The 25,121-nt window shown below is 49.0% G+C and overlaps 3 protein-coding genes across 4 annotated transcripts in view; 2 read left to right on the top strand and 1 right to left on the bottom strand.

Moving 5' to 3' along the window:
- XPO5 (exportin 5) overlaps positions 1-11,948 on the top strand; it is a 29,527-nt gene extending 17,579 nt beyond the window's left edge. Inside the window, exons 22-33 of the mRNA XM_058801328.1 lie at positions 3,510-3,610; positions 4,706-4,802; positions 5,347-5,483; positions 6,061-6,158; positions 6,598-6,644; positions 6,821-6,915; positions 7,758-7,820; positions 8,318-8,400; positions 9,033-9,140; positions 9,311-9,448; positions 9,612-9,776; positions 10,298-11,948. Of these exons, the coding sequence (XP_058657311.1) occupies positions 3,510-3,610; positions 4,706-4,802; positions 5,347-5,483; positions 6,061-6,158; positions 6,598-6,644; positions 6,821-6,915; positions 7,758-7,820; positions 8,318-8,400; positions 9,033-9,140; positions 9,311-9,448; positions 9,612-9,776; positions 10,298-10,438 (1,273 nt within the window). The 3' untranslated portion in view covers positions 10,439-11,948. The remainder of the gene's footprint in view (positions 1-3,509; positions 3,611-4,705; positions 4,803-5,346; positions 5,484-6,060; positions 6,159-6,597; positions 6,645-6,820; positions 6,916-7,757; positions 7,821-8,317; positions 8,401-9,032; positions 9,141-9,310; positions 9,449-9,611; positions 9,777-10,297) is intronic.
- A 1,247-nt stretch (positions 11,949-13,195) lies between these two features.
- On the bottom strand, positions 13,196-16,712 carry POLR1C (RNA polymerase I and III subunit C). Of its 2 annotated transcripts, none has more exons than XM_058802374.1 (9): positions 16,595-16,712; positions 16,441-16,512; positions 16,024-16,131; positions 15,359-15,491; positions 15,135-15,254; positions 14,779-14,931; positions 14,470-14,619; positions 13,842-13,958; positions 13,196-13,519 (listed from the first exon to the last, which is right to left on the bottom strand). In XM_058802374.1, the coding sequence occupies exons 1-9, from the start codon at positions 16,661-16,663 to the stop codon at positions 13,401-13,403; spliced, it is 1,041 nt and encodes a 346-aa protein (XP_058658357.1). In that variant the 5' UTR covers positions 16,664-16,712; the 3' UTR covers positions 13,196-13,400. The 2 variants fall into 2 exon arrangements, with proteins under 2 accessions (XP_058658357.1, XP_058658358.1); XM_058802375.1 differs by having other exon boundaries at positions 15,135-15,251.
- A 36-nt stretch (positions 16,713-16,748) lies between these two features.
- On the top strand, positions 16,749-24,617 carry YIPF3 (Yip1 domain family member 3). The gene is made up of 9 exons (XM_058801238.1): positions 16,749-16,849; positions 16,930-17,136; positions 17,213-17,319; positions 17,905-17,950; positions 18,246-18,338; positions 18,687-18,818; positions 19,327-19,440; positions 19,909-20,032; positions 21,488-24,617. Exons 1-9 carry the CDS (start codon positions 16,769-16,771, stop codon positions 21,607-21,609), a joined length of 1,026 nt encoding a protein of 341 aa, XP_058657221.1. The 5' UTR covers positions 16,749-16,768; the 3' UTR covers positions 21,610-24,617.
- The last annotated feature ends 504 nt before the right edge of the window (positions 24,618-25,121 follow it).

Here is a 25,121-nt window from a genome sequence, read left to right as displayed (position 1 = left end):
GAAACTGTCATCCAACTTCTGTCAGCACTTTGGTGAAGAGGCAAAAGCTCTGTGCCTGGCTTTTAGCACCTCCAAGAGAACACATGAGCTATCTTTTCTATCCAGGTTATAAAGGAAGGGTCTCCATGGCTGGTTTGGGCTTTTTTTTGAGATAAAGTGTCTGTGTTCAAGCATCTCACCTGCAGACCAAAATATTTTCTGTGTACGTGGTAGTAACATACATGGAGAAACCTGTACTTCACTTGGGCTTTTCTTAAGCTGGATGCTCCAACAAGAACTAATGAATTATGTATTCAGAACAGTGGATCTTTATGCTTCATATTTTTCCATTGCTGCTGTTGGATATAGGCCTCTGTTTGACAACTGCAAGCTCCTAGTTGTTCAGTGCAAGTGTTGATGATGATGCTTAAGTCTTTTTGGCAAAGCTGGATCTTGTGCTGTGGAGTTCCTGTGGTGGTCTTTGCTGACTTCAGGTGCTTTTTCCATGTGTGTCATCCTCAAGCCTTCTTTAATATTGATCACACAGGAGAATATGGAATCTGTAGCTGCCTGTCAGCAGGCAGGAGGTATGGGGATATGAGGAAGGCTGCCTGGCAGGAAAGCTACCTGTGTTTAGGATGCCTTCAGGGATGTAGTTACATTACTACCTGGGAATGGACGCTTCTCTGAGATCTGTGCCGTTGGGCAGCTCTGTTTGGATAAGCAGCTTCCAGTGTTGCCCACGTGCAACCGTGGGACAGAGATGTGGATGTCTCTGCGGGTTGTGTTGGCTTCTGTGTGAGCAGATGTGCAAATAGCAGTAGCATGGATCCTGCTGAGCAGCTAAACTCAGCACCAAGCCAGGCACCAGTGTGCTTACAGAGGGGGTTTCCAGGCTGAGCAGTGGGACTGCTGCTCTCTGGATAGTGTGTGGCATTGTGCTGCTGTGTTAGCAGACAGAGGCAGTGAAGCTGTTGAGCCACTGGGCTTTTGCCAGGGTGGTAAGTAGCCTGAAGGGAGGTCATGGGTGAGATCAAAGAACTGAGAGGAACAAGGTAGTCCAGGTAATGGAATAATAAAGTAGCTTTGAGTGGCATCTTATTGTGCCTACCTGTATTTGTATCTGTGTTGGTAGCTGTGTTAAGTGAATTATTTTGAGGTTTCTATATTAATCACTGCTTGCAGTTTTCAGAGTAATGATTCTCCTGTCCTCTGTGGCACCTCATTTCATTTAGGTGTTTTCTAGCTTCTGGCTTAAAACGTTCACTCCTGAATTTAAACCCAAATCATGATTTTCAGCCACCTTGGTGCAGTCAGTGCAGTAGCTGCATGACCTGATTGGTACAGAACCTTTATTGTGCTGGGATTTTGCTCGTGTTTTGTTGCAAATTAGGTGCTCAGGCTCAGCAAATGCTTTGCTTAGACAAAGGCTTTTTTGGAACTCCTGATGATGAAATGCTGACATTGCCAAGGCATTAATGCTGGTGAAAGAATTCTTGGGTAGACATGGATGCTGTAGGCATTTTCATTGTAGACAACTTTGGTAAGATTCTTCAATCATAAACTGTCCTAAAGGACTCATCTTCTGGTTTACAAGCTGTTCTCTTTAGGCATCAGATACTCTTTCTAGCAGAGCTGTGACCATCACTGAAAATTCCCCAAGTCCTGCCATATCCTTTGCTTGTCTTTTCTAAAGCATAAATGTCTCTTGAAATTAGTTTGTTTTCCTGTGTGTGGGGTGCCCAGGAGTGCTGATAAGTCTCAGCTGGAACATGCCTAGGGGCTACATCATCATACATGAGGGCTATTGGATGCCTTTTTAACTCCCATAGGGAGGGGGTCGTTGGCCATTTTCTCTCCATTCCCACTTGGAACTTGCTAAAATATTAAGAGAGCTTGCCCTGTAAGTGGACATCTGTCTCCCAACTCACAGACTTAAGAAAACGCTTCAAGGACTCTGAAACAACTAAGGACCATGACCACACCTTCAGGATATGACTGTCTGGCCTGTCCTGCTGGAGTTAGTGCCCCTGATTTCAGGGCTCACCTTTGCAATTGCACAGTCTCTGCATTTGCCCCACTGGCCTTCTGCCCAGCATGAGGCAAAGCCAACACTGACATGGAGTGGACAGGAGACATACAAGAGATTATTTTAGTGGCTAGGTTTCAGGATAGCCTCAAGCAGAAATGTACAGCTTTTTGAGTCAGTGGGGCAGCATTAACCAGTGTGGAAGCTGGGCTGTTCCCTGGCCCTTCTTGGCAAAGCAGAATCAGCTTGTGCCCCTTTGAGGCCTGTTGCATGGTGTTAGATCCATCCCAGAATGAGAGTATGAGTCATTTCTATAGCACTTTCTCATGAAGTTCACATACTTGCCTTCCTCATGTGCAGTGAGCAGGGAAGTATTTAACACTTGCAGAGAGAAAACAGGCTAGTTGTGGTTCTGGAGCTTTCTGCAAATGCAAGCAGACATCACTGCATCACAGTTGCCAGAATTATGAATGTAAACATTTAAAAAACCCCCAAAACCCAATAATTACTACATGAGTGAAAGCTGAGACTCTGGAGAACATCCTGAGGTCTGTCCACCCTCCCTTCCCCCAGCCATTCCCATGTACCCCCTGCTTTGGGAAACGCTGCTGAGGGGGAAATACTGAGTTGCCCTTGATCACCTCTAGCAGCAGGTACAATGGCATTGCAGTTTTGGAGGAGGCTGCAGGATTTGTGCTGTGTGCAGCTGGCGACACCCAGAGTGGAGGTCTGAGGTCTCAAAGGAGTGAGGTAGGTGAGAGAGACACCCCTGCCGAGTCCAGCTCTGAGTGTCAGTACCCTGACTGAGAGAGGGGACCCATTTTGGCCTGGATGGCAAGAAGCAGCCACCCATGGCTGAATTGGTGTCCCTTGCAGACAGCTGACAGTGGCCACTTCCTATGATTCGGAACTGTTCCCAGCTGGATGTGTTGTCCAGGGGGCAGATGTGCCTGCCATGAGTAACATCTGATCAGACTGATGTTCTCACTAGAGTCTCTCCAATGCCACCTGCCATTCTGGGGGCTGAGACCCATCCCTGAGGGGCAGTGTGTGTATTTTGGACCTGAAGCAGCCCCTCCCTCTGCAGGGGCCTTAGGTGCAGAAGACCTTTTGAGATGACAGAATCTATGTCTTGTCAGTTTTAAAAAAACATTCTTGGATCCCTTTGGCCAAGCTAATAAGTTGTTCCCAGCATCATCTGGAGAATTGCTGGGAGTTTTTGCTGCCAGTGCTTGCAAGGGGTGGGATGAACTGAAATAAGTGGAAGGGGCAGCCAGGAGATTCAGGACATGAGGTGGTGTCACTCCATGTCTCTGTTAGGTCAGCTTCCCCAGTATTTTTGCAGGTGGGGAAGGGGGATCCCATGCACATGTGCGTGGTCTCACCTTCCTCATCATCTGCCTCAGAAGAGCTGTCCACAAGCTGAAGGAGAGGATTCCACTGTCAATGGCAAAAAGGGGTTGATTTACATGAGTATAAACCAAGTGCTCTTCTGTTTCAGGACTCACAACAACCTCTACACACCAGAGATGGTGGCCAGGCTGGGGGATACATTTGCAAAGGCCTTGGACATGCTGGAAGTGGAGAAGAATGCCATTCTAGGTAAGAGGTTTCTCTTCAGGAGGAATGTGTGCGCAAATTCTTAGAGATATTTGAGTTAGTGATCTGTCCATAACAGTGGAAGTGAAATAGGGTGGAGGACCAGCTTCTTCATAGTATTTGCAGTTCAGCTGTGATTTCAACCAGCTGAAACTAAGATATAAATAAGTTACTGGTCTCAGACATATTGGTTTCTTCTGGAAGCATTGTAGGGTACACTACCAAACTGCTTATCCCATCTGTGGGGTGATGGTAGTCTCTGCAACATGGCATTTCAGGCTGCAGCGGCTGGAGGGTGCTGTAATTGTGTGCCTTTGAGAGGAATTAGTGCTGAGAAGGAGCCCTGAGTGCTGGTGCAGAGACCTGTCCTGGAGGGCAAGAGCCAAGTTGTGCAGTATGACCCTGGCATTTGTTCCTAGACAGCATATTAGAAAGAGGCCTTTGGAGCCTTCTTAAAACACGTCTGAGCTTGTGAACACAGAAGCTTTTCCAACCAAGCAGAAGTGGGTGGCCTTGTGGATAAAGTGTGGATCATGACTTTGGAAATTGGGGTTTAATGTCAGGTTGAAAAACAGTGAAATATTTTGGGGAAGTTGGTTTGTCTTTTTTTCTCCATTTCCTATCTATAAAATGAGAACACGGTTCCTTTACCTGTTTTCTGTGACTTTAAAAACTCTGTGAGCCCCTGCACATAAAGCAGCAGGGCCTTAGATCTCCGCTCTAAACTTGTTAATATTATAGTTCAACAGTAGCTTGTATCCTAGCAGAGAATACAAACTTGAAGAGATGAGCTATTAGAGGAGCTGCAACAACTGTCAGCTTTGCTGCTGACTGGGTTCTGACAGCTCAAGTAAGTTCTACTTCAGAGAAATAAGGCATCCACAACAACCTCAGTGGAAACACCTCTGCCCTGGGTGCCACCAACCTGAACCTGGCTGACCTCTGACTCTCTGCCCCAGGGTTGCTGCACCACTTTGTATTTGGTTCTTGCCAAGAGCTTCCCTTGCTGTTGTCAAGCTGGCTGGGGCCTGCCCATCATGCTCTGAAGGTGCACTGTACTCTCTCATCAATGTAACTGAAGCTTATTCCTTCCCACAGGTCTCCCTCAGCCTTTGTTGGATCTTTATGACTCTCCTGTTTACAAAACAGTCTTAGAAAGGATGCAGGGCTTCTTTTGTACCCTCTATGACAACTGGTAAGAGCACCACATCTCACCACAATGCAGCACTGCACAGCCAGAGCAGCAGGTTATTGTGGGGTTCTGGCTTCCTTTAGAATAGACTTTGATGTGAGCTGTATCCTGCAATACCCAAGTACAAGCTGCAGTGGTGGCATGTATACAGTGGTTGTAACCTGCCACACAGACATGGAACAGTCTGGGAAAAGTACCTCAAAATGGGGATCTGCTTAAAAGCTAAAGCTCTTCTGCAGTTTGGTAGTCAGATTGGAGCGCTTACCTGATATCCTGATTAGTTTGTCTCTTTTGCCACTTCTCATTATCTGTCAGGGTACATCAGCACTTGAAAGCAAAGCACCTTGTAGTACTTAAATGCTTAATTCATTGTCCCTCTGCAGGTATCCCAGAAAAAGAGATGCTGTGCTGAAATTCCTCTATAGTATTTGTTTAGGCATGTGACAACTGTGTAGTCTCAAGATGATAGTACTTGTAGCCTTTGCAGATCAGAGATGGGGTGCTTGTTATCTGGCAGACATGTAACTAACTTGTTCTTTTGTTGAAGTTTTCACATCCTGGGAAATGCAGGCCCCTCCATGCAACAGGATTTCTACACTGTTGAGGGTCTTGCCACCCAGCTCCTCAGCTCTGCTTTCAACAACCTCAACAACATTCCTGATTACAGACTGCGTCCCATGCTCCGTATCCTTCCATCACCGTCTCAGGCCAGCTTGGGAGGCTCTGAAGACATAAATTTAAACCCTGCATTGTTTTCAGTATGGCCAAGACAAAGAAGGGTGATTGAGGAGGCAAACAAACAGGGATACACCTGGTGGAGGTGAAGTGTGATGCTAGGAGGGCACGAGCAGAACAAGCAGTGTGTGGGGTCAGAATAAATGCCAAGGATTTGTGTGGTTCTGGAGGCACTGTGAGAGGTGAGTAGTGCCTTCTGAGGGGCAAGGAGGCTTGGATAGTGAGGAGCTTGACATTAGAATGTGCTTCTCTGGGAGATCATGTGGGTTTCCCAACCTGCTTTCCAGGGCTGGACATTCAGTCTCACAGCTGGGATGTGGGTGCTAAGTACCCTTAGCTTTCTCAGCTGAACTGTCAGGGGAAAGAGCTGAATAGCTGATGTTCTTGCTGTATAGAGATGGCACTTGTTAGTTCAGGGCTGTGAGAAGGTGGGCTTCCAAGTGCCTGTCCCTTGGCCTCCCAGTGGAATGGGCTGCCTTGGGCACAGCTGGCTGTGTTGGATCTCTTCCTTAACTGGTCTGTGCAGGTGTGTTTGTGAAGCCCTTGGTACTTTCCTGCCCTGCAGAATACTACGAAACCCTTGTCTGCCCCGTGCTGGGACCACTCTTCACCTACCTGCACATGGTAAGAAATAGCTCGTTCAGTGCCTGTTCCTTGGCAGCCCTGACTCCTGTAGCAGCTGGCAGCAACGAGTGGGAATGTCTGTCTCTACAGAGCCAGCAGAGATGAGGGCAGAGCCTTGATGCTTAATGATTTTGATGATGTTTAGAGGGGCCTGTAAAGTGCATTGAACCCTGACTGTTGCACAGCACCCCTTGCTGTGAATTCAAACCTGTGGACACGAACAACTCAACCTGCAGCCCTGATAGTTTTGGGGTTTGTTTATGTTTTTTTTCCATGTCCTCTCATTTTCATGACAGCTCATTCACATTCCAGCACACTTGATACCAGTTCTCCTGCTATTCAAAATGGCATTTAAAGCTCTTGTGCTTCTGCCAGTAGATATTGCTTGGGTCTCCTTGCATTGTGTCCAGATTTAATCTTTCCTTCCTGTCTTGAACAGAGGTTGTCCCAGAAATGGCAGGTGATCAACCAGCGAAACATGCTCTGGTAAGCTTCCACCCCTTGGTACAAAGAGGGAAATGGGGTCTTTTATGTGACCCTTTGTCCAGGAGCAGCCCTGCTAGCGAGGGCTGGAAGACACACTGGTGCCTCATTCCCTGTGTTTGGGTGGAGGGGTACTTAAAGACATTGGCTCCTGTCAAACTAAAACCTGTTCTCCTCAGTGAGGATGATGCTGCAGATGACAACCCTGAGTCTCAGGAGATGCTTGAGGAACAGCTGGTCAGGATGCTGACTCGAGAAGTCATGGATCTTGCCAGTAAGTGAAATCAGATTAGGTCTCCTGAGATATTTGGGAAGTTTTCCCTGGAGTGGACAATGGGAATTCCCAATGTGCAGTAAACTTTATTATAACCATCAGTAGTATGTAACATAACCATGAGAATGCAGCTGTGAGACAGCCCTGCCAAAATCTTTGCTAAAACCTAGTTTGAGATAATTGAAAACCTTCAGAAGAGATATTCTTCCATTTTTTAGCTTTTAGGACTCCATGGTTTTGGCACCATTCCTGTAGGAATCCAGTCCTGCAGGGAATTGGGTTCTCCCATTCTGTGCTTTGGAATCCTGTATAGGACATGGATTTGTGGACAAGCCAAGTGTAGAGCAGTTTTGTTGCTGGCAGTTGCCATGTGTCTAACCAGACATAAGGGAGGAGTCTGTCCCCCAAAGCAGTCTTCCTTCTGTTCCCCTTCTCCAACAGAATTTTTGTGTCAGCGTGGCTTTGTACAGGAAGGCTGGGGAAATTGCTTCCATGGAGATTACAGATCTCAATCTTCTGTCTCCTTTCCTGACTGGCCTTTTTGCTTTAAGTCAGTGTTCTTCTTGGGTTATGGGCTTCAGATGGTTTTGTACATTTCTGGTTCTCAGTAGTACAAAGCAAGCTCTGTGCAGCAGGTTCCACTGTGTGTGGGATGTTAGAGCCTTCCAGGTAGTGCAGTATTGAGCTTTTATACTGGGCTTTCTGATTCTTCAGATTCCCTGTAAGAGCTGGGGGAGCTTGAAGCAGCTGTGAGCCCATCAGAGTCTGTAGGATAATCTCTGCATGTTTCTGCAGTAGCATCTTCCCTTTTCTGCTCCTCTGACCTGCAACTGTTTTTGCAGCTGTTTGCTGTGTTTCTAAGAAAGGTGTTGAACAGAACACTACTGCTGCTGTAGATGGAGATGGTAAGTAAATGCCAACCTTTGCCTTTCCTGCCCTTGGTGTACACAAACACTGTTCCCTTCCTGTTTCTTGAGCAGGAGGCTGGGCTGATGCTGGAAGTTTTGTGTCAGGGCTATAGGCTTGGAAAGAAGCCTTCAGCTCTGTCCTGCCCAGCATGCCTGGGAGCCATCGAAAAACCCAGTCTAGCCTGGAAATGAATGTGCTGCAGGGTTCACAGGTGCCATATTGGAACAGCTGGTTCTTAAGGGTCTGAGAAGTGGGCTGAGGAGCAGAGGGGGATGTGAACACTTTCACAAGAGCTGAAGGTAGCCAGTTGCATGCCCCTCCTGCCCCACCAAGGGTGGGTGCTTTTTGCTTGAAAAGACATGTTCTGGGTAAGCTGTGCCAGGACACTGATTCTGTGTGCTGTCTCCTGGCTCCCAGCTTAGTTCTTGCAGCCTCCCTGTGTCCCCCTCAGTCCTTGGGAGGCCACGTTCACAGTGCAGCCTTTGCTCTGCAGATGATGAGGCGATGGCCACGGAGGTGACTCCCCCTGCCAACGCAGAGCTCACCGAGCTTGGCAAGTGTCTGATGAAGCAAGAGGTAAGAGGGTGTGCTCTGACTGCCACATCCTTTCTCTGTACTCTTTGTCACACTTGTCTGCTCTGCAGCCAGACACTGCTGCAGAGATCTAGGCTGCTGGAGTGTTCCCCACGTGGGAATCACCTCTTAGGAACATATATGGCTTCTAAGGGCCTTGCAGAAGCCACAAAGCAAATGGGGTTGAGATCCAGTTATAACACACAGCTACAGAGCTCCAGCCAGCCCTTTTAGGGAAGAGGCCATGGATATTCAGCCCACAGGGTGCTCCCTGGCTGTGCCTTCATCCTGTGACCCAGTTTTCATTCAGCTTTTTTTTATCTTTACTCTCTGCTGTGGATGCCTCAGAAGCTCTTGTAGAAGCTTTTGTAGGGACTTGAGAGTAGCAGCTGACCAGAGTCCATGAGTGCTCCAGGGTCTTTCCCAGGGAGATGAAGGGAGCAGGTTAACACTGGTCCCTCATGGTTCTGATGGTGCACACTGGGTGAACACCTTTTGCTAGAGCAACAGTAGCATGCAGGATTCTCAGAAGCTCCTGCACATTCTCTGAATTGCTTCTTGGCTCCTATCAGGTTTGAATGCTGGAAGTAGAAAACAGTTCCTCTGACTGGTTTTCCTCTCTGACTCCTTTTCAGGATGTTTGCACTGCAGTGCTGATCACTGCCTACACATCCCTGTCCTGGAAGGATACCTTGTCCTGCCAAAGAACCACAACACAGCTTTGCTGGCCACTGCTCAAACAGGTACCTCTGGGAGGAAGAAGGGATTAGTTCTGGCAGGGTTCTCAATGTTGTGAGAAGTGTGGCTGCTTCAACCCTGGGCACCTTCTCCCCCAGGAAAAGCAAGCTGTTGCAGAAAGGTGGTTGTGTACCACCAGTATCTTGTTTCAGTGCTGACAGTGCTTCTTCCCCAGGTGCTTCCAGGAAACCTCCTTCCCGATGCTGTGTCCTGGTTTTTCACAAGTGTGCTCAAGGGCTTGCAGGTACATGGGCAGCACGATGGCTGCATGGCAGCTCTTGTCCACCTGGCTTTCCAGATCTACGAGGCCTTGGTGAGAAATTCTGTTCTTCATCCAAATCTGAGATTGAGGAATGTGAGGGGAATGGTGAAAAGTGATCCCATGCCTAGTGGGTAGGGGCAGAGGAGTTAATGGCCCCAGTGAGGGCCAGGCTGTTACTGTGGCAGAGCTGTGTTAATGGTACTTCTCCATGCAGCGCCCTCGCTATGGGGAGCTGAAGGCAGTGATGGAGCAGATCCCAGACATCCAGCTGGACTCTTTGGAACAGTTTGATTCAAAGCTTCTCAACCCAACGCTGCAAAAAGTGGCAGACAAGCGCCGGAAGGATCACTTCAAGCGCCTCATCTCAGGTTGCATTGGGGTAAGTGATGGCCTGGAGGAGTACTTCACAGCTGTATGCTGCAGAAGTGATGGGGTAGCCAGCCTGCCTCCTCTCACCAACCACCCTCCTTCCCAGCCAGGAGGCTGTTGCAGCATGTTCTTAGTGCCTCTCTTCATCCTGGAGGTCCTGAGCAGCCCCTCCAGCAATGGCCTCTCACAGAGAGGCAGCAGATGGGTACCTTGCACAAGGGTGCCCAGGGAAATGGTGCTAAAATGTTTGGTTGAAGCTGCTGGGTGGGCATTGGACTTCTGTGAGGATGGTGGTGGTGGAGCCTTTGACATTGAATAGAAGCTGGGGAGCTGGTATTTTAAAGGTTAGCTCAGTGCCCTGGCACTTGGGAGAGGCCAGGCCTGAAATTCCTCAAAATGCAACCACAGAGTCCAGGCCTAGGAATTGCTCAGATCCTGGGGTGTGCCTCTGATGTGCAAGCAAGCTGCCCCTGAGCTGCGTGGGGGTATGAAGACAGAAATGATTGATGCCTGCCTGTCTGTCCTCTGCAGAAGCCCATTGGGGAGCAGTTCCGCAAGGAGGTTCATATCCGGAACCTTCCATCTCTCTTCAAAAAGGTGAAGCCATCACTGGAGACAGATGTGCTAGAAAACGAGGATGGAGAGGGCTTCAACGTACTCTTTGAGCCCTGAGCCTGGGATGCTGCAGCCATCTCCTCCCCTACCTTATAATTTGTCTCTCCTCATAGTAAGCACATTAGATTCTCCTTGTCACTGCCTCCACAAGCATTGTCTGAATAAAGCCCCTTACGGGTCCCGTCCCCTTCTCTTCCATACACCGGGATGGGGCCTGTGGTGGCATTTGAACCAGTCAATATTAAGCTCTTCCCGTGACTCCTTCCCCTCCATTGGATGAGCATCTTTAGACCTCTGCTTCTCTGCAGGGTGGGAGCTGAGTGCATAGACCTCTTTAGGGTAAAGCCTGTCATCTTGTAGCCTCTGGTCACTCTTGCTCCACCTCTTCAGCCCTTGGGGTTTAGGATTAATGCAGAAGGCAGAGTAGTGTGCCATGTGAAAAGGGGCTACCCTAATCTAATATTCCTCTGGGTGCTAGTAGCCAGGCTTTGTAGGGAACACATTGGACACTCCTGTCATGCTTCTCAGCACTTGTCCCTAGCGGACTGCAATTCTGCTGAATCTGTTTCCCTCCAGGATGCTGAGCCTTGGGCTGAGGGCTGCGTGCCAGGAAGCCTAGCAGTGCTCTAGGATCTCCTGTGAGATCAGCCTTTCTAAGGTGCAACTGCTCTCTAGAAAGAGGCAGACACTGTCATATATATACATATGTATGTATAGATATGATCATACAGCTTGTTCTACCCAGAGCCAAATGGAAGGCTTTTACTTTGTGCCAGCCTTTCTTGGACATCTCTCAGGGGGAGCAGGACATATTTTTTCTTAATTTTTTTTTTTTTTCATTTTTCCATGCCCTGTAGACTAGAACTTGGCCAGCACAGGGTAGATAAAATCTGGACCAATACCTGAAGTACCTGCAATCCAAAAGGGATCTCCTTGCCCTGTTGCAATGGAGGTGACAGTAGCCCCTGTTTTTACCCAGTCTGGTACTTCCCAGAGAATTGCATGGTGGGGCAGGAGGGGTGGGCTTTATACTGCAGTTTACAGGGGGGAGCCAGGTCAGAAACTGGGTTTTGGATGTGGTGGGACTCTAATGAAGCCACTCCAGTCTGCAAAGCTGGTTCTTCTTACATGACAAATACTACACAATCTATCCTAGAGTTAGCCCAGGAGCTAGGAGGGTCTGTCCAGAGCTAGCTGGCAGTTTTGCCATCCAGGAGACAAAACAACTAATGAACTGTGGTAGGTGGAGAAGGGATGTCTCCACATGGACAGACTGGACAAAAAGGCTGGTGTTGGGAGGTGTGGGAGTGCAGATAGAAGAGCAGGCCTTGGGCATCCACTCACCCTCCTGCCCCTGCTGTTCCACCAGCACCCTCCACTTTCTTCCTAGCCTCAAACTTTTTTAACCTCTGAGCTAACATGGCTCCTGGCTCTAGCAAAGGCTGGGTGTATTTATTGTGTTGTGATATTTTTAACATTCTGTGACTTCATGCTAGACACAAGGGGTTTTTGTAAAATGAATTTTAAACCTTTTTTGTAGGAATGTTTAAATCCGAAGCTGTCTCTGAACTGGTTGTGTTACACCTGAATGTCAGTAAAGCTATTCCAGTTTCATACACATTGTGTCATGATTCATTTTTATTCTTTCATCTGTTTCAATAAGATCTGAGGCCTCTGGTCTGACCAGACTGCCTGCCTGGAGATTTCTCAGCATTCCTTATTCCAGTTACCATTAAGGGGGCACCTTTGCTGGTGGTTAGTACACTGGCAGGGAGGGGGTGAACCATTCCAGACTATATAGTTTAATTAGGTGAGGGGGAAATTGCATTTTAAATTATTTATTTGTCACTGCTAGTTTATTTTAATTCTAGGTCCCAGCATACAGCTTCAGGGGTATGTGCTGTCAAAGCAAAACCCTTAGGCTTTTTAATGGTCTGTCCCATAAGCATGTGAAGCAATAGCACAGGGAAATAGATAGATAGATAGATAGATAGATAGATAGATAGATAGATAGACAGACAGACAGACAGACAGAGATGTGTGATAGACACATGCAGCATATGCCTGGGTCTGCAGCATGGCATGGGACAGGTTGGGGTTGGAGCCAGGATGCCAAGTGTACCTCCTCCCTACAGCATGTTCACCCTAACAGGATCTTTACACTCTAAGTAATTCTATGCCAAAGAAACAGAACTTTCATTCTGCTTACTTGTTGAGGTCTAGCACTATAGTGTGCTTTGACTTCAGCAACTGGGACACACCAATACTCCAAGACATTTTCAACTCTTAATACTCAACCATGTTGCTCAATGCCCCATTTAACCTGGCTTTAAACATTTCCAGGGATGGGGCACTCACAGCTCTGGGCAACCTGTGACAACTTACCTCTCTCTATCCTCATTGTAAAAAATATCATGTTCAATATAAGCCTACCTGAAGTCTTTCCCCATGCCCCCTTGATATACTGAAAGGCCAGAATAGGGTCTCCCTGGAGCTTTCTTGTTCTCCAGGCTGAACAATCCCAGCTCTCTGTTTCTTCACAGGAGAGGTATTCCAGTCCTCTGACAGTACACAGCCTTTTCTCTACCATATTAACTATCCCTGAGCTGATCTGAAACACCCACAGAACAGCCATGCTCTGACAGCAACTCATTAAACTTCACTGACCTGCTGTGAAGTGCTTTACTACGCTGCCCATTAGTCTTCCTCACTGCATGCCGTCTAAAATAAATGCTGTTACTCATATTTAGACATACTGCCATTTTCTTCTCCATGTATTATGGTTTCACAATTGTGAATGGCACAGGAGACAGCTTTAAAAAAAAAAAAAAAAGCCTTTATTTTAGTGCATCTTCTCACTGCATTTCATTACCAACAGAAAAATCCAAAGAGATAGTCCTTGGACTCCTAGCAAGCCCCTAACAAGCCTCCTGCCTATGGAAGAAGAATTCCCCCTGGAGGCAGGTGCAGGAAGCCCAGAACAGCAGTTCAGGTTTCTGCTTTCCCAGTTACAGCCTGGTCACTCCATAGCCACAGAGTCCAGTTCATTGAGGAAACGCTGACACTTTCCCATCAGGATCTTGATGGCTTCACTCACCAGCACATCTGGAGGCAAGATACCCGTCGACTCCACGGAAACTGCACAGAGACACAGACACAAGTCAGCAGAGCTACGAGGCAGCCTCAGCCTCCATGCACCTGGCTCCATGCTGCTGTCCCTCACGTTCCCTTACACCTCACAGCAACAAGCCAGATCTTCACAGCCAGAAGCAGCTACCTTTGGCAGCAGGAAGCACCAACAGATTCAATTTCCAGATTCCCAAAGCAAGCAGTTACCCATCACATTCTGAATGTTTGGATGCTGAGGGTGGGAGGAGGCACAGAGCCAGCCACACATGCTGGCCAGTCACTGCTGTTCTCACAAGCCATGTCAGTACTCTGTGGAAAACAGGGCACTTACAGATGTAATGGTTCCGTACTCTTGCCAGGCGCACAAGGTTTTTCAGACCCTCGTGTCGGAAAACTTCTCTGCTGAATGTGTCCAACCGTGCATTGGCTACTCTCGCCACCTTTTTTCCTAAAAGGAAGATGAAATAAGATGGGCAAATTCCAGCAGGTGGGTGCCTTATGGACACAGCACATGCTCACCTCAAACCCCCTCACCAAAGGCTGGGAGACACCAATATCAAGAATTAGCATATACCCAACATGAAACTCCAACCTGGCGGGAAAACCCATACACTAAGCCTACATGCACCCCTGGAAGGACACAAGAAGTCTCCACATTCAGCTGCTTTTCAAGCTCACTACCCAATGTCACAACTGAACAGCACTGGAAGCTGCAGTCAGCAGCTGCAGAGCTCTGTGGACAGGTATCCAATTTATTTCAGGGACCTCCGTGTTCATCACCCAACGCATCTGCACGTGGCAGCCACTCATCCATAAAACCAGGCTCAGAAGAGCATGAACCATTCATCAGCAAGGCAACATCACAATGTGGTTTTGTCTCTGCAAAGTTTGGCTCTAAGCTCCAATCATCTCTACTAAAGCTTGCAAGAAACAAGGCATTTAGCACAGGAAAAAATTACCATTGATATTCTGGACCTCAATGACCCCAGGGGAAAAGCACTTCTGCAAGGTCTCAGCTGCCTCATCCTCAATAGGCTGCAGGAGAGTAATGTCAGGAAGCAGTCGATAGCTGGCTGTGGCCACAGGAGAAAACTTGGCATGATCCTTACCTGTATGAAGAGTTAAGGATGAGAGCAGGCCTCAGGGAACAAGGATGCTGGGGCCTAAAGTCCCAGGGGAAAAGCCAGTTCTCCACCCTTCCCCATCACACCGCAGTGCCCAAGCACTCCCATTCCTCATCCCACTGCCCCCCAGGAGCCAGGACTCACCTATTCCCTTGACACAGTGCATAAGCACATCTATTTCCTGGCCAGGTCGCAACAGTGCAATGAGGATGTCATCGTGAACAGGTCGGAAGTCAGCATCTGGAAAAAGGTCTGTCTGATTCCCCAAGGGCACCCATGTCATGTGTTTACTGTACACTGCAAAGAGAAGCCACAAGCATCAGCCAGCTGTCGCCTCAAAGCCGGTCACTCACTTGTACAGGACTGGAGATAGCAAAAAGTAAGTTTAGCAGAACAGAATCAACTCTCCCTGTGAGCACACAGGGCTGAGAAAACAGCCCAAGTCCTGTCTTCCAAGACCAAAAAGAAAAAACAGCACCTATTTTTAGGAGCAATCTCACCTTTATGATTGAAATAGAGTTCATCGGGATCAGATGATTCCTTGGCAGCCTGAGGGTTTCGTTTGCATTTGATTTTCAGCTGAAACTGCAGAGTATCAATTTCAGTGCCTTCCTGATCTCCTGGGAAGAAACATATGAAATCACACTTCCGCTCAGTTTACACGACCCTGATTTCCTGCTTTGAGAGAAACCTTCAATATTTCTATTCTATTCAAGATTCTCACCTTGGTTTCTGTACTCAAAGAGCCGAGGGTCAGCTCGGATAGGGATGAGGCCCAACCGATGAGCCAGAATTTCATCCTGCACAATGGATGTGTTGTTGTACACAAAGACCTTCTCTACAGCCATCGTTGGCACCTTGTGGAGACAAGAGATCAAGTCAGCCTAAGACAATTGCTGAACTACATACCAAGAGATTATCCAGCTCAAGTCTCTCTCCTCTCCCACAAATAATTGCCATGCAGACTATTTTGAGTGGTATTTCTGCTAAATCAGGCTGTGCAATATACCCTTACACCCCATCTACACACAAACTCCCATCCTCGTTTTTTCACACAATCAATCATAAGAGGTGAAGGGCAGGAGAAAGGGCTTTGAGGCATCCTCAACCTTTTAGTACTTGGCAGCATTACGTGGCTTCTGTTGGGCTGGCAACACAGCTGTGTGAAAAAGGCTGACCCGCAGACACCACCAACGGCACTAGGGCCAATAGGCGGCATCGCCCATGCTGCTAAAGCCCTAATTCTCTTTAGGCTCCTGGCACACATGCGGAATGAACGTGTGCTTCATTCCAAAACCCGCAGCTGTCTGCAGGGGCTAGCAAGGCTGGACATTCCACGCTCCCTGTCAAGCAAGTCTTGGGCGGGCACCCCCAGGTGAGCATCGGTACCTCGGCGAGCAGGATGCGGCGGAAGGCGTTGGCGATGGCGGCGTCAATGCCCACCATGTCGAACTCCAGGGTGTCCTCTTCCTCACGGATCACGTCCACGCGGAACGCCTGCGGGACCCGCGCACCGCGAGTCAGCCGGCCCGACCGCAGGGCCCGGCCCCGCACACCCACGGACAGCCCCGGCCAGGGCCCGGCCCCGCACACCCACGGACAGCCCCGGCCTCAGGGCCCGGTCCCGCACACCCACGGACAGCCCCGACCAGGACCCGGCCCCGCACACCCACGGACAGCCCCGGCCAGGGCCCGGCCCCGCACACCCACGGACAGCCCCGGCCCCGCACACCCACGGACAGCCCCGGCCAGGGCCCGGCCCCGCACACCCACGGACAGCCCCGGCTGCCGGCGCCGCTCACCCACCTCCTCGAAGCGCCGCTGGTCCCAGGCGTCATCGTAGCCGGGGTAGTTGCCGGGGAAGTCGGTGGTGTGGACCTGCGAGAACAGGGCACAGGCGGGGCCGTGAGGGGCTGCGGGCGCCAGCCGCCCCCCGTCCCGCCCCGCCGGGCTCGCTCACGTTGCGGACGCCGAACTCGCCCAGCACCACGCGGTCCCGCATCTCGTCCGTGGCCCGCCGGGCCGCCATGAGGGCGATGGGCGGTGCTCCCGGGCCCGGCCCGCGGCTTCGCGGCCGCCGTCACATCCGGCTCCCGCCCATCCGGGCCAGCGCGGCGGGGCCGGGACGGGCACCATGGCCGCGCCGGGGGCGGCGGGCGGAGGCAGGAGCGGTGCCCCCGCCGCGGAATGGGGCGGCTTCGAGGACAACATGCAGGTGGGGCCGGGCCGGGGCGGCGGCGGGGCCGGGCCGAGCCGAGCCGAGCGGGTGTTGACACCGTGTGTGCCCCGGCGCAGGGTGGCGGCTCTGCCGTCATCGACATGGAGAACATGGACGACACGTCGGGCTCCAGCTTCGAGGACATGGGGGAGATGCACCAGCGCATGAAGGAGGAGGAGGAGGAGGAGGCGGAGGGCGAGGCGGGCGCCGGCGAGGAGGAGGACGGGGAGTTCCTGGGCATGAAGGGGCTGCGGGGGCAGCTGGGCCGGCAGGTCGCTGACCAGGTGAGCGCTGTCCCCCGGCCGGCCCCGGGGCCCCTGCCTGCCCGGCCGGCCGCTGCCCGCTCCCTTCTCTCCGCAGATGTGGCAGGTGGGGAAGAGACAAGCCTCCCGGGCCTTCAGCCTCTACGCCAACATCGACATCCTCCGGCCCTACTTCGATGTGGAGCCCGTCCAAGTGCGAGCCAGGTGGGCAGCCCTGGTGTGGGCAGCCAGCGGCTCCGTGCCTGCAGGAGTGGCTGCCAGCTCCGAGCCAGCGAGCGGCAGAGGTCTGGCAGACCTGCAGGAAGACTCACATATGGATAAGCACATTGTGCGTTGTCCTGCTCACCTCAGTGAGGTCCTGTGGCTGGGCTGGCAGCCCTGCCACCTGGCATTGCTGTTCAGGGCAAGAGAAGGGGCTCTTTTTGTACTTGGCTACCTTATATGGCTTCTATTGGGTTTGCAACACAGTTGAGTCCAACAAGGCAAAGGTTTTCGAGCTTTTAGGAGGAAAGCTACCTTTCCTTCCTGCTGTTCTGTCAATGATCTCTCATCCCTAAACATTTTCATTGAATCTGCCCCTCCTCAGCAAAGTTAACCCACTGACAGGTTTTCTTTCTTTAGTGAGCTTGACTCACCCTTTATAAATAATCCTCTGTTCCTCAAGGCCTGTCAACACAATAGCAAGCACTGGTAATGGGTATATGGCATCTTTTACTTATGAAGCATTTTGTTAACTATCCTGTTGTTCTTCCTGCTCCTGTTGTCGTTCCCTGTTTTCCTGTGAGGCAGACTGCTGGAGTCCATGATTCCTGTGAAGATGATTAATTTCCCACAGGTGAGTTCCCTTTTGCTGAATCAGACTCCATGGCCAAGTGACCGTCCCACAGGCACCTTGTAAAACTTGACATAATCCATGTTATTAAGGACTGAGTTTGTTAGGTGTTCTTCTCCCTGAAAATGTTGGTAGCTCCTTTCCATGGTTGTTCCAAACCTCAGTGTGCTGTCACCTGACCTCAGGTGATAACCTGGGTGACAAACTCCATCCAGTGCACTTCTCACATCGCCTGTGGTGGGGACCCTGATATTCAGGGGCTCTAACCAAACTTTCCCTCACCTGTCTCCTCCTGCAGAAGATTGCTGGCGAGCTGTACGGACCCCTCATGCTGGTTTTCACACTGGTGGCCATTCTTTTGCATGGAATGAAGACCTCGGACACCATCATTGTACGTCAAGTTTCAGTGATAAGTGCTGGTTTGACTGGGCTCTGGGTTGCTGTAGTGGCACTAGAAAAGGAGAGGAAACCTCTTCTATAACTGAATAAGCATCTTGTGAAAAGCAGATTGATTTGAGGATGTTGGTTTGGGGGTGGGAGGAAAGATATACCAGAAACTCTTAACACTCTGCTGCTGGTAGAGCTTGGGGTCTAGGTCCTGTGGCCCCCTGAATGCTGCTGGCCACCTATTTGATCCTATATGATAATTCCTACAAAGTGTCTGGGACTCTCAGGGGTTAATTTGGGTGCTGGCAGGTCACTCCTTTGAGTTCTCCCCATCTTGATACTGTCTCCACAGAGGGAAGGCACTCTGATGGGCACAGCCATTGGCACCTGCTTCGGTTACTGGTTGGGCGTCTCATCCTTCATGTATTTCCTGGCATATCTGTGCAATGCCCAAATCACCATGGTGCAGATGCTGTCACTGCTGGTATGTACTCATGGAGCTGCCCTATGGTGCACATTGGCTGTTTGGTGTTCCAGAACAAGCTTTTCACAAAAGATCAGGAAAAGTCTATGTAAAGTTGCTGGTAACTGCACTGTAATAACCCAGGATTCCAGGATGTTCTTCTGACCTGCCCCATCCCTGGCACAGCAGTAGTACAAAGAGGCAATTCCTTCATGCAGGTCTCTTGCTTTGCACTTCCTAATTTGAGAACCTGGTGGTAAAAAGCCAGAAGACTCCAGTTTCTCTGGAATTGGAGGATCTTCCTTCTGTTTCCCACGTTGTTGCAATCTCTGACACGCCTGTGAATCCTTCAGACCGATTATCTATGTGTGAGCTGCCATTGTTGTTCTGGTTGACTGTTGGGCAGTGAATGAGTGGTTTGTGAGGCTTTGCTGTGGTGAAGTGTTGCAGGAATAGGCTGTTCTGCTCTTCATCAATGGCCCTTTGTGTGGGACTGGTGCTTGTAACATGGACGTTTTTGTTTTCTCAGGGCTACGGTCTTTTTGGACACTGCATCACTCTCTTTGTCACCTATAACATCCACTTCCACTCCCTCTTCTACATCTTCTGGTTGGTCGTTGGTGGACTCTCTACACTACGAATGGTAAGGGACAGGCAGCCTGGGCTCCTCCTCTTCCTGGGACAGAAAAAGGGAGGGAAGTGGAGTTTGCTTTCTGTTCCTTGGCCTGGTGGTTCATTTCACAGCCAGGCAAACTGCTGTGGAGAAAACTATGCTCCTGCATAATTTGGCTACTGCTGTATGGAGGTGCTGCTTGGATTAACATCCTCACCCATTCTAACAGCTGCAGGATGTTCATTTACTCTCTTACAGCCCTTGCTGCTGCGGAGTGCCATGCCTGAGCCTCCTGAACTCTTGACAAGACTGGGCACGTTTCACCTACACAAAACAGTGCCAAATTACTCCAAAATTGTTGGTGAAAACTGCGAAAAAAACTTAGTGCAGTGTTCCTGCAGATTCTCACTGCCTGACCTGTTCTTCCATGTGTTCCTGGCTGCAGTGCCAGAGGCTCAGGTACAGGTGCCCTGTCTCTGATCACCTGCTCTCTCCTAGGTTGCCGTGTTGGTGTCACGCACTGTGGGACATACCCAGCGGCTCATCCTGTGTGGGACTCTTGCTGCTCTGCATATGCTTTTCCTCCTCTATCTGCACTTTGCTTATCACAAGGTGGTAGAAGGTAAGCAAGGGAGATACAAAGACATCCTGTTAGATCTGGAGGAAGAGAAGTTGTTTTATCTCTCTCTGAGAGAAAGGATGGACCGTTTAAATCTGTCCTTTGGGCACCTGTGCCAGTTTCCAGCTCTCAAATCACTACCACTAGCTTTTTAGAAGAAGCTGTTCAAGTAGAGCAGGGGGTAAACATTAGGGTAGTTACTGTGCACTGAGTTTTAGCACTTAAGACCCAATTTGTGAGGCAGGACCCTAATTATTTCTCCACAAGTGAAGTGTAACAGCACTGACTGTTCTGGCATGCAGATGTCCAGCCCCATCCCGAATATTGTTGAAGTCAGGTTGCTTTTCTCTGATCAGAAAATGTGGAGGAAGAAAGATGTTAAACGAAGAAGGAAATGTTTTCCCTTCTTTGTTTAACATTTTTTTTGTATCCTGTGTTGTATAACACAGATAGTAGAAGCTGTATCTTCCCCAGCTGGTACTGTTAACCAGGCCATGTATGTTCACATCCTCCTTCTATCTCTTCTTCTTTTCTTCTAACAAAGTCTCAGCCTCCTTAAAAAAAAAAAAAAAAAAAAAAAAAAAAAAAAAAAAAAAAAAAAAGCAAAATTCTTCTCCCACCCTATCTCTAGAGAGTTTCCAGATCCCTAAATATGCAATTCTGCAAGTCTCTTCTATTAGTTTAGGCAGCCAGACCCATTTGTGATATTTCTGATAAATCTTCATAATTAGCTTAGTAGCATTACAAGTCCTTTTGGATATAAATCTTGTCTTTCCTGAATCTGTTCTTATGGCAAAGGTTCTGATCTGCAGCTTTTTGACAGATTAAATAGAAAAAAATACACTCCAAGCAATTTTCCTCAAAGCACTCCAAAACTGATTATCAGTCTTAAGAGGGTAATTGACAGAGACTCGAGGACATTTGCATTGGTGTGTGTATTTCCTGCCAAGCGTGGTTGTGCATTGCAGTGACAGAATTTCCACATTGCAGCATAGCTGCAGCTCCTGATGTGAGTCTGCAAGTGTATCTCAGGATGAAAGCAAGTCTTGGTCTAAGAACGAGATCTGTGCTGGGATGGAGTAGAAATGGGATTTTATCAATTTCCCTCAGCAGAGCAACATCTCTGGCAGTACCTGCATTCAGGTGAAATGGCAGGGGATGGATCTGACACCCTCAAAGCAAAAGGGTCTGTGTTCCTTTTGGGAACATGCAGTTTTTCTGCCCCAAGCACAAGCTCTGATGTGTGTGTACCCTGTGGTCTGGATGGAAGTGTTTACTCTTTTTTGGTCTTTGAGGCTAGATGTCTCCTCCCATTGCCTGCAAGTGCTTTGTCTCTTCTGGGCCTTGACACCCTCAACCACTACCTGGACAGAGAGAAAAGCAAGAAGGAATGTGTTTGACTATCTGCTATCATCTGAACTAACTCTTGCCTCTCTCCCCTTTTTTTCTGTTCTCCAGGTATCCTGGACACATTGGAAGGACCCAACGTGCCGCCCTTTCAGAGAGTTGCCCGAGACATTCCAGTTGTTTCCCATGCTGTACTGAACACAACAGCCAAAGCCATTGCATTGACCCTCTAGTTTTACAGACTTGGACTTGCTTCCTTCACTACTTTTGGGGCTGCATAGGGCCACAGTAACCTGCTGCCTGTTAGGAGCAGGACAGAACAGCAAGAAGACAACTTGGTTTTGTTTTCCTGGACCTGTCCTCTGCGTTACGGTTTTGGGCAGCTGAGTGGACTCAGCAGAGGTGAGTCACACCTCAGTGACTCTGGAGAGCTGTACTCTTCCCCCATCCAGGTGTGGGCTATCTTGAGTAGAGTGGTTCTGTTGCCTGCATGTTTAGCTGGGATTTCCCAGCACAGTTTGTTCCTTAGCCCTCTTTCCGCTTGCTGATGTAACTCCAGGAGTATCTGCCCTGTTCCTGTCCTGAAGAGGGAAGAATTAAATTGATGTTGGTGCTGAGTGATGTCTTATGCTTGAGCCTGCTTGTCTAATTTGGAGCATGGTGTTTGGGTCTCTGTGCCTTCATCTGTCCTGTCCTAGACTCAAAGCAGGATTCTTTGCAGTTTTCTGCTGTCCTTCTTCAAATGTTCTGTGATACATGTCCTGTTTTGGGCACCTTTTTCAAAGGCATAGTAGTTCAAAAGGCACAGGAACTTCACTTTCTCTGGTGGTTTTCAGGAACAGCACAGTGTTTAACTACATGCTCTTTCTTGTCATGTTCCCTACTGCTCCCTCTCTCTTCACTTGGTCCAAGCTGCTATCTCACCTCAGCATTCCTTCTGCTCTGGATGTCAGGAATGTATCTGTCCCCATGCCTTTGTTCCTGCCACCCTTCTGCCATGTTGCTCTGTGGGACATGCAGGGCAGCACATTTGTGCATGGTTTTCAGTGGATATTTGTATAAGGAGGCCAGTTCAGCCCACCCTTGTGGTGCTGGCCATCATGTCTCCCAGCCATGGGACTGTCACCTCTGGGCAGGAGTGGCATTCTGTTCCCCAGACACCCATTCTTCTGTGCACTGCCTGGCTTTTCAAGCTGAGTCTAGGCCTTTGTTTGAAAGGACTCTTGGGGCCTTGAGAGTCTCTGGCAAGCTTTTCTCTGGTGTTTCCATTTAACAAAGGAGAAGTAGCAGAGTGTGTAATGGAAATAGAGTGGCCATATTAATCACCAGTGTATTGATGCAGGAAATCTCCAGTAAGGATGGGTAAGCAGAGCCGCCCAGTCTAGGCTTACCTGCACTGCAGTAACTCACAACTGAGTAGTTCAGCCTTCCCTCATTGCCCAAACTTCTACTGGTCTGCTTTCATCTTTTCTCTCCCTGTGGTTCTGGATGTCTGGGGGAGAGGAGCTACCCCTCAGAGTAGGTCATCTTTAAACTCAGGCAGAAAAAACCCAGGATATGGCCCTTTCCTGGTGTGCCCACAAGTGCACAAGGCAGTATGTCAGGACTGCACTGTTTGGTCCCTTGTTGATATTAATGGGAGAGGATGCAGCTGTAGTGGCATTCAGACTAGTGCCAAGGTGCAGTGAAAGAGAGGAAGACAGTGCCAGCTACTGTAATCAGGTTTTTCATCTGCTTCAGTTGAAAAAAATGTCACTGGACAGGACTTGATTATTTTCAGTCACAGACTTACTTTCCACTATGTGCTTTTTCCCACATTCATAATTTGTTCCCCTTTCAAGAGCAAAAAGCGTCTCAGCTGACAGTGACACATGTAACAGACAGGTTCCCTCACTCTCTTCTCCCCTGCTGACCCCCTTCTTTGGGAAACATTTTTGCTGAAGAACAGCATTCAGAGCAAGCTACCTGGGGGAATTGTTACTTATTTTGGCTAGTAGTCTCCATGGAGTTTTTTGGACCAATTGAACCACTTTAAGCTCCTAGAATTTCTATTAATTCAAAACTTAACAAAATGGAAATGATGTAATGCTGCTTCTGGTATTTCCCTCTTTATATCTCCATGGGAGGTTTGTTTCTAATTCCAAATTCTTGCCCTGGCAGCCTAGAATGGATCCATTTCTGTCGGTACAAACTCTGGAAGTACTGACAGGGGGGAAGGAAAGGAGAAAGAGACAATTGTCACTGGAGTAAGTTCAGCTGAGGAAAAAAAAACATTCTGCACCAAACTTGTACCATTGCTGATTTATGACACAATTGGAGAACAGCTGTGCTCCCTCCTGCACTGAGCCACTCAGCTGAACCAGAGGGGTGAAGCTGTGCCCTGTGTTTTCACTCAAAGCACAGGGAGCAGTGAGTAAACTCCTCATGCTTCCCCTGAGCAGCTTGTGTGTTGTGTCAGCTGGGGACATGATCGGGGTGACAACCAGCCACCCTCTTGGAACCTGTGGGGCTTGCTCTGCTCCAGTTCTTCAGCCCTGATTAATTCTTTGTGCAGCAGCAGCTGGAAGGTGAACTGTTCTTTACTGCCAGAAATTCAGTGCTCGGCTGAGAGCTTCAGCCTTGCCTTTCACTGACAGAGAAGGACATGTTTTTTCAGAGAAATGCATGCATGCTGCAGTTCCAGGGAGCATGCTGAGCAGGCAGGACTAATGAAGTCGTGGGAGGGCATCTCAGTGCTTACTCAAGTCCTCTAGTTAGCAGAACAAGCCTTACCACCCTATCGTGCAATACTACCTCTGTCTTTGTTTCCTGCCACAGCTCTTGCAGCAAATCTCAAATAATTTTTGCCTTTCTCCCTTGCAGCAAATCTGAAATAACCCACTCATCATTTCCCCCTTTTGAGGTAAAGGTAGCTCTGTGTAAGCCCCTCTTTATTAAATATGGAACGAACATATAAAGCTGTCAGATTAGAAAGAGAAAGCTGTATATTAAAGCATCTATGACCTCCTCCTATGCAGTAGCTGAGTGTCCAACTCTTCTTACAGTCTATCCTTGTTGCACTAATGGTCACCTTAATTGTGATTTTGGATTACAGGTAGGCTCTTTCTACTCCCATTTGTTTTCCTGTGTACTCTCATTGTAGTTGCTGTTCATCCATTGTTTTTCTCTGTTTATGTGTTAACTCTCAATGCCATCGCTCTTTCTGCCACCAGTAGGTAAACAATAAATGACCTTCCTCATACCTGCTGGCTAACTGCACGTGACAAGGAAGAAACACCTATTCTACACAAAATAGCATTGCCAAAGTCCCCTCTGCATAGCCCTGCATTAGGTTTGGTGAGCCAAAGCTTTGGACCATTAGCTCCTGTGCCACTTTTTCAATGAATTGAGCATAAAGTAGGTGGGATACTTGTCTCCTCAATGTGCTCTGGCTCCTGACAACAGGCAGTGAAGAGGCACTAGAGCATCTTCATCAATGTTTCAGGACTGCTGCTGCAATGGAAGTGGGACATGTCCCAGGGGCTCTCCTCCGAGCACCTCTCTAATAATAGTCTGTTTCAAAAAGCATGGGTTGAGTAGTGCCTGGAGGTAATTGAGAGGTGAGTCTGAGTGTAGCCTTCTAGCTGACCTGCATGCAGTAGCAGCAGCTGGGATTTTCTTGGCTACCCGTGCCTATAACTCTGAAACCCAGTCTTCTGTCCCTCACCGTCCTGCAATACGTAGGATCGCATTCTCACATGGGTCT

This window comes from Ammospiza caudacuta, chromosome 3 (genome assembly GCF_027887145.1).
Source record: "Ammospiza caudacuta isolate bAmmCau1 chromosome 3, bAmmCau1.pri, whole genome shotgun sequence".
Classification (NCBI taxonomy): Eukaryota; Metazoa; Chordata; class Aves; order Passeriformes; family Passerellidae; genus Ammospiza; species Ammospiza caudacuta.
Note: the sequence above shows the minus strand (reverse complement) of the source record. Positions and strands in the feature narration are given on the sequence as shown.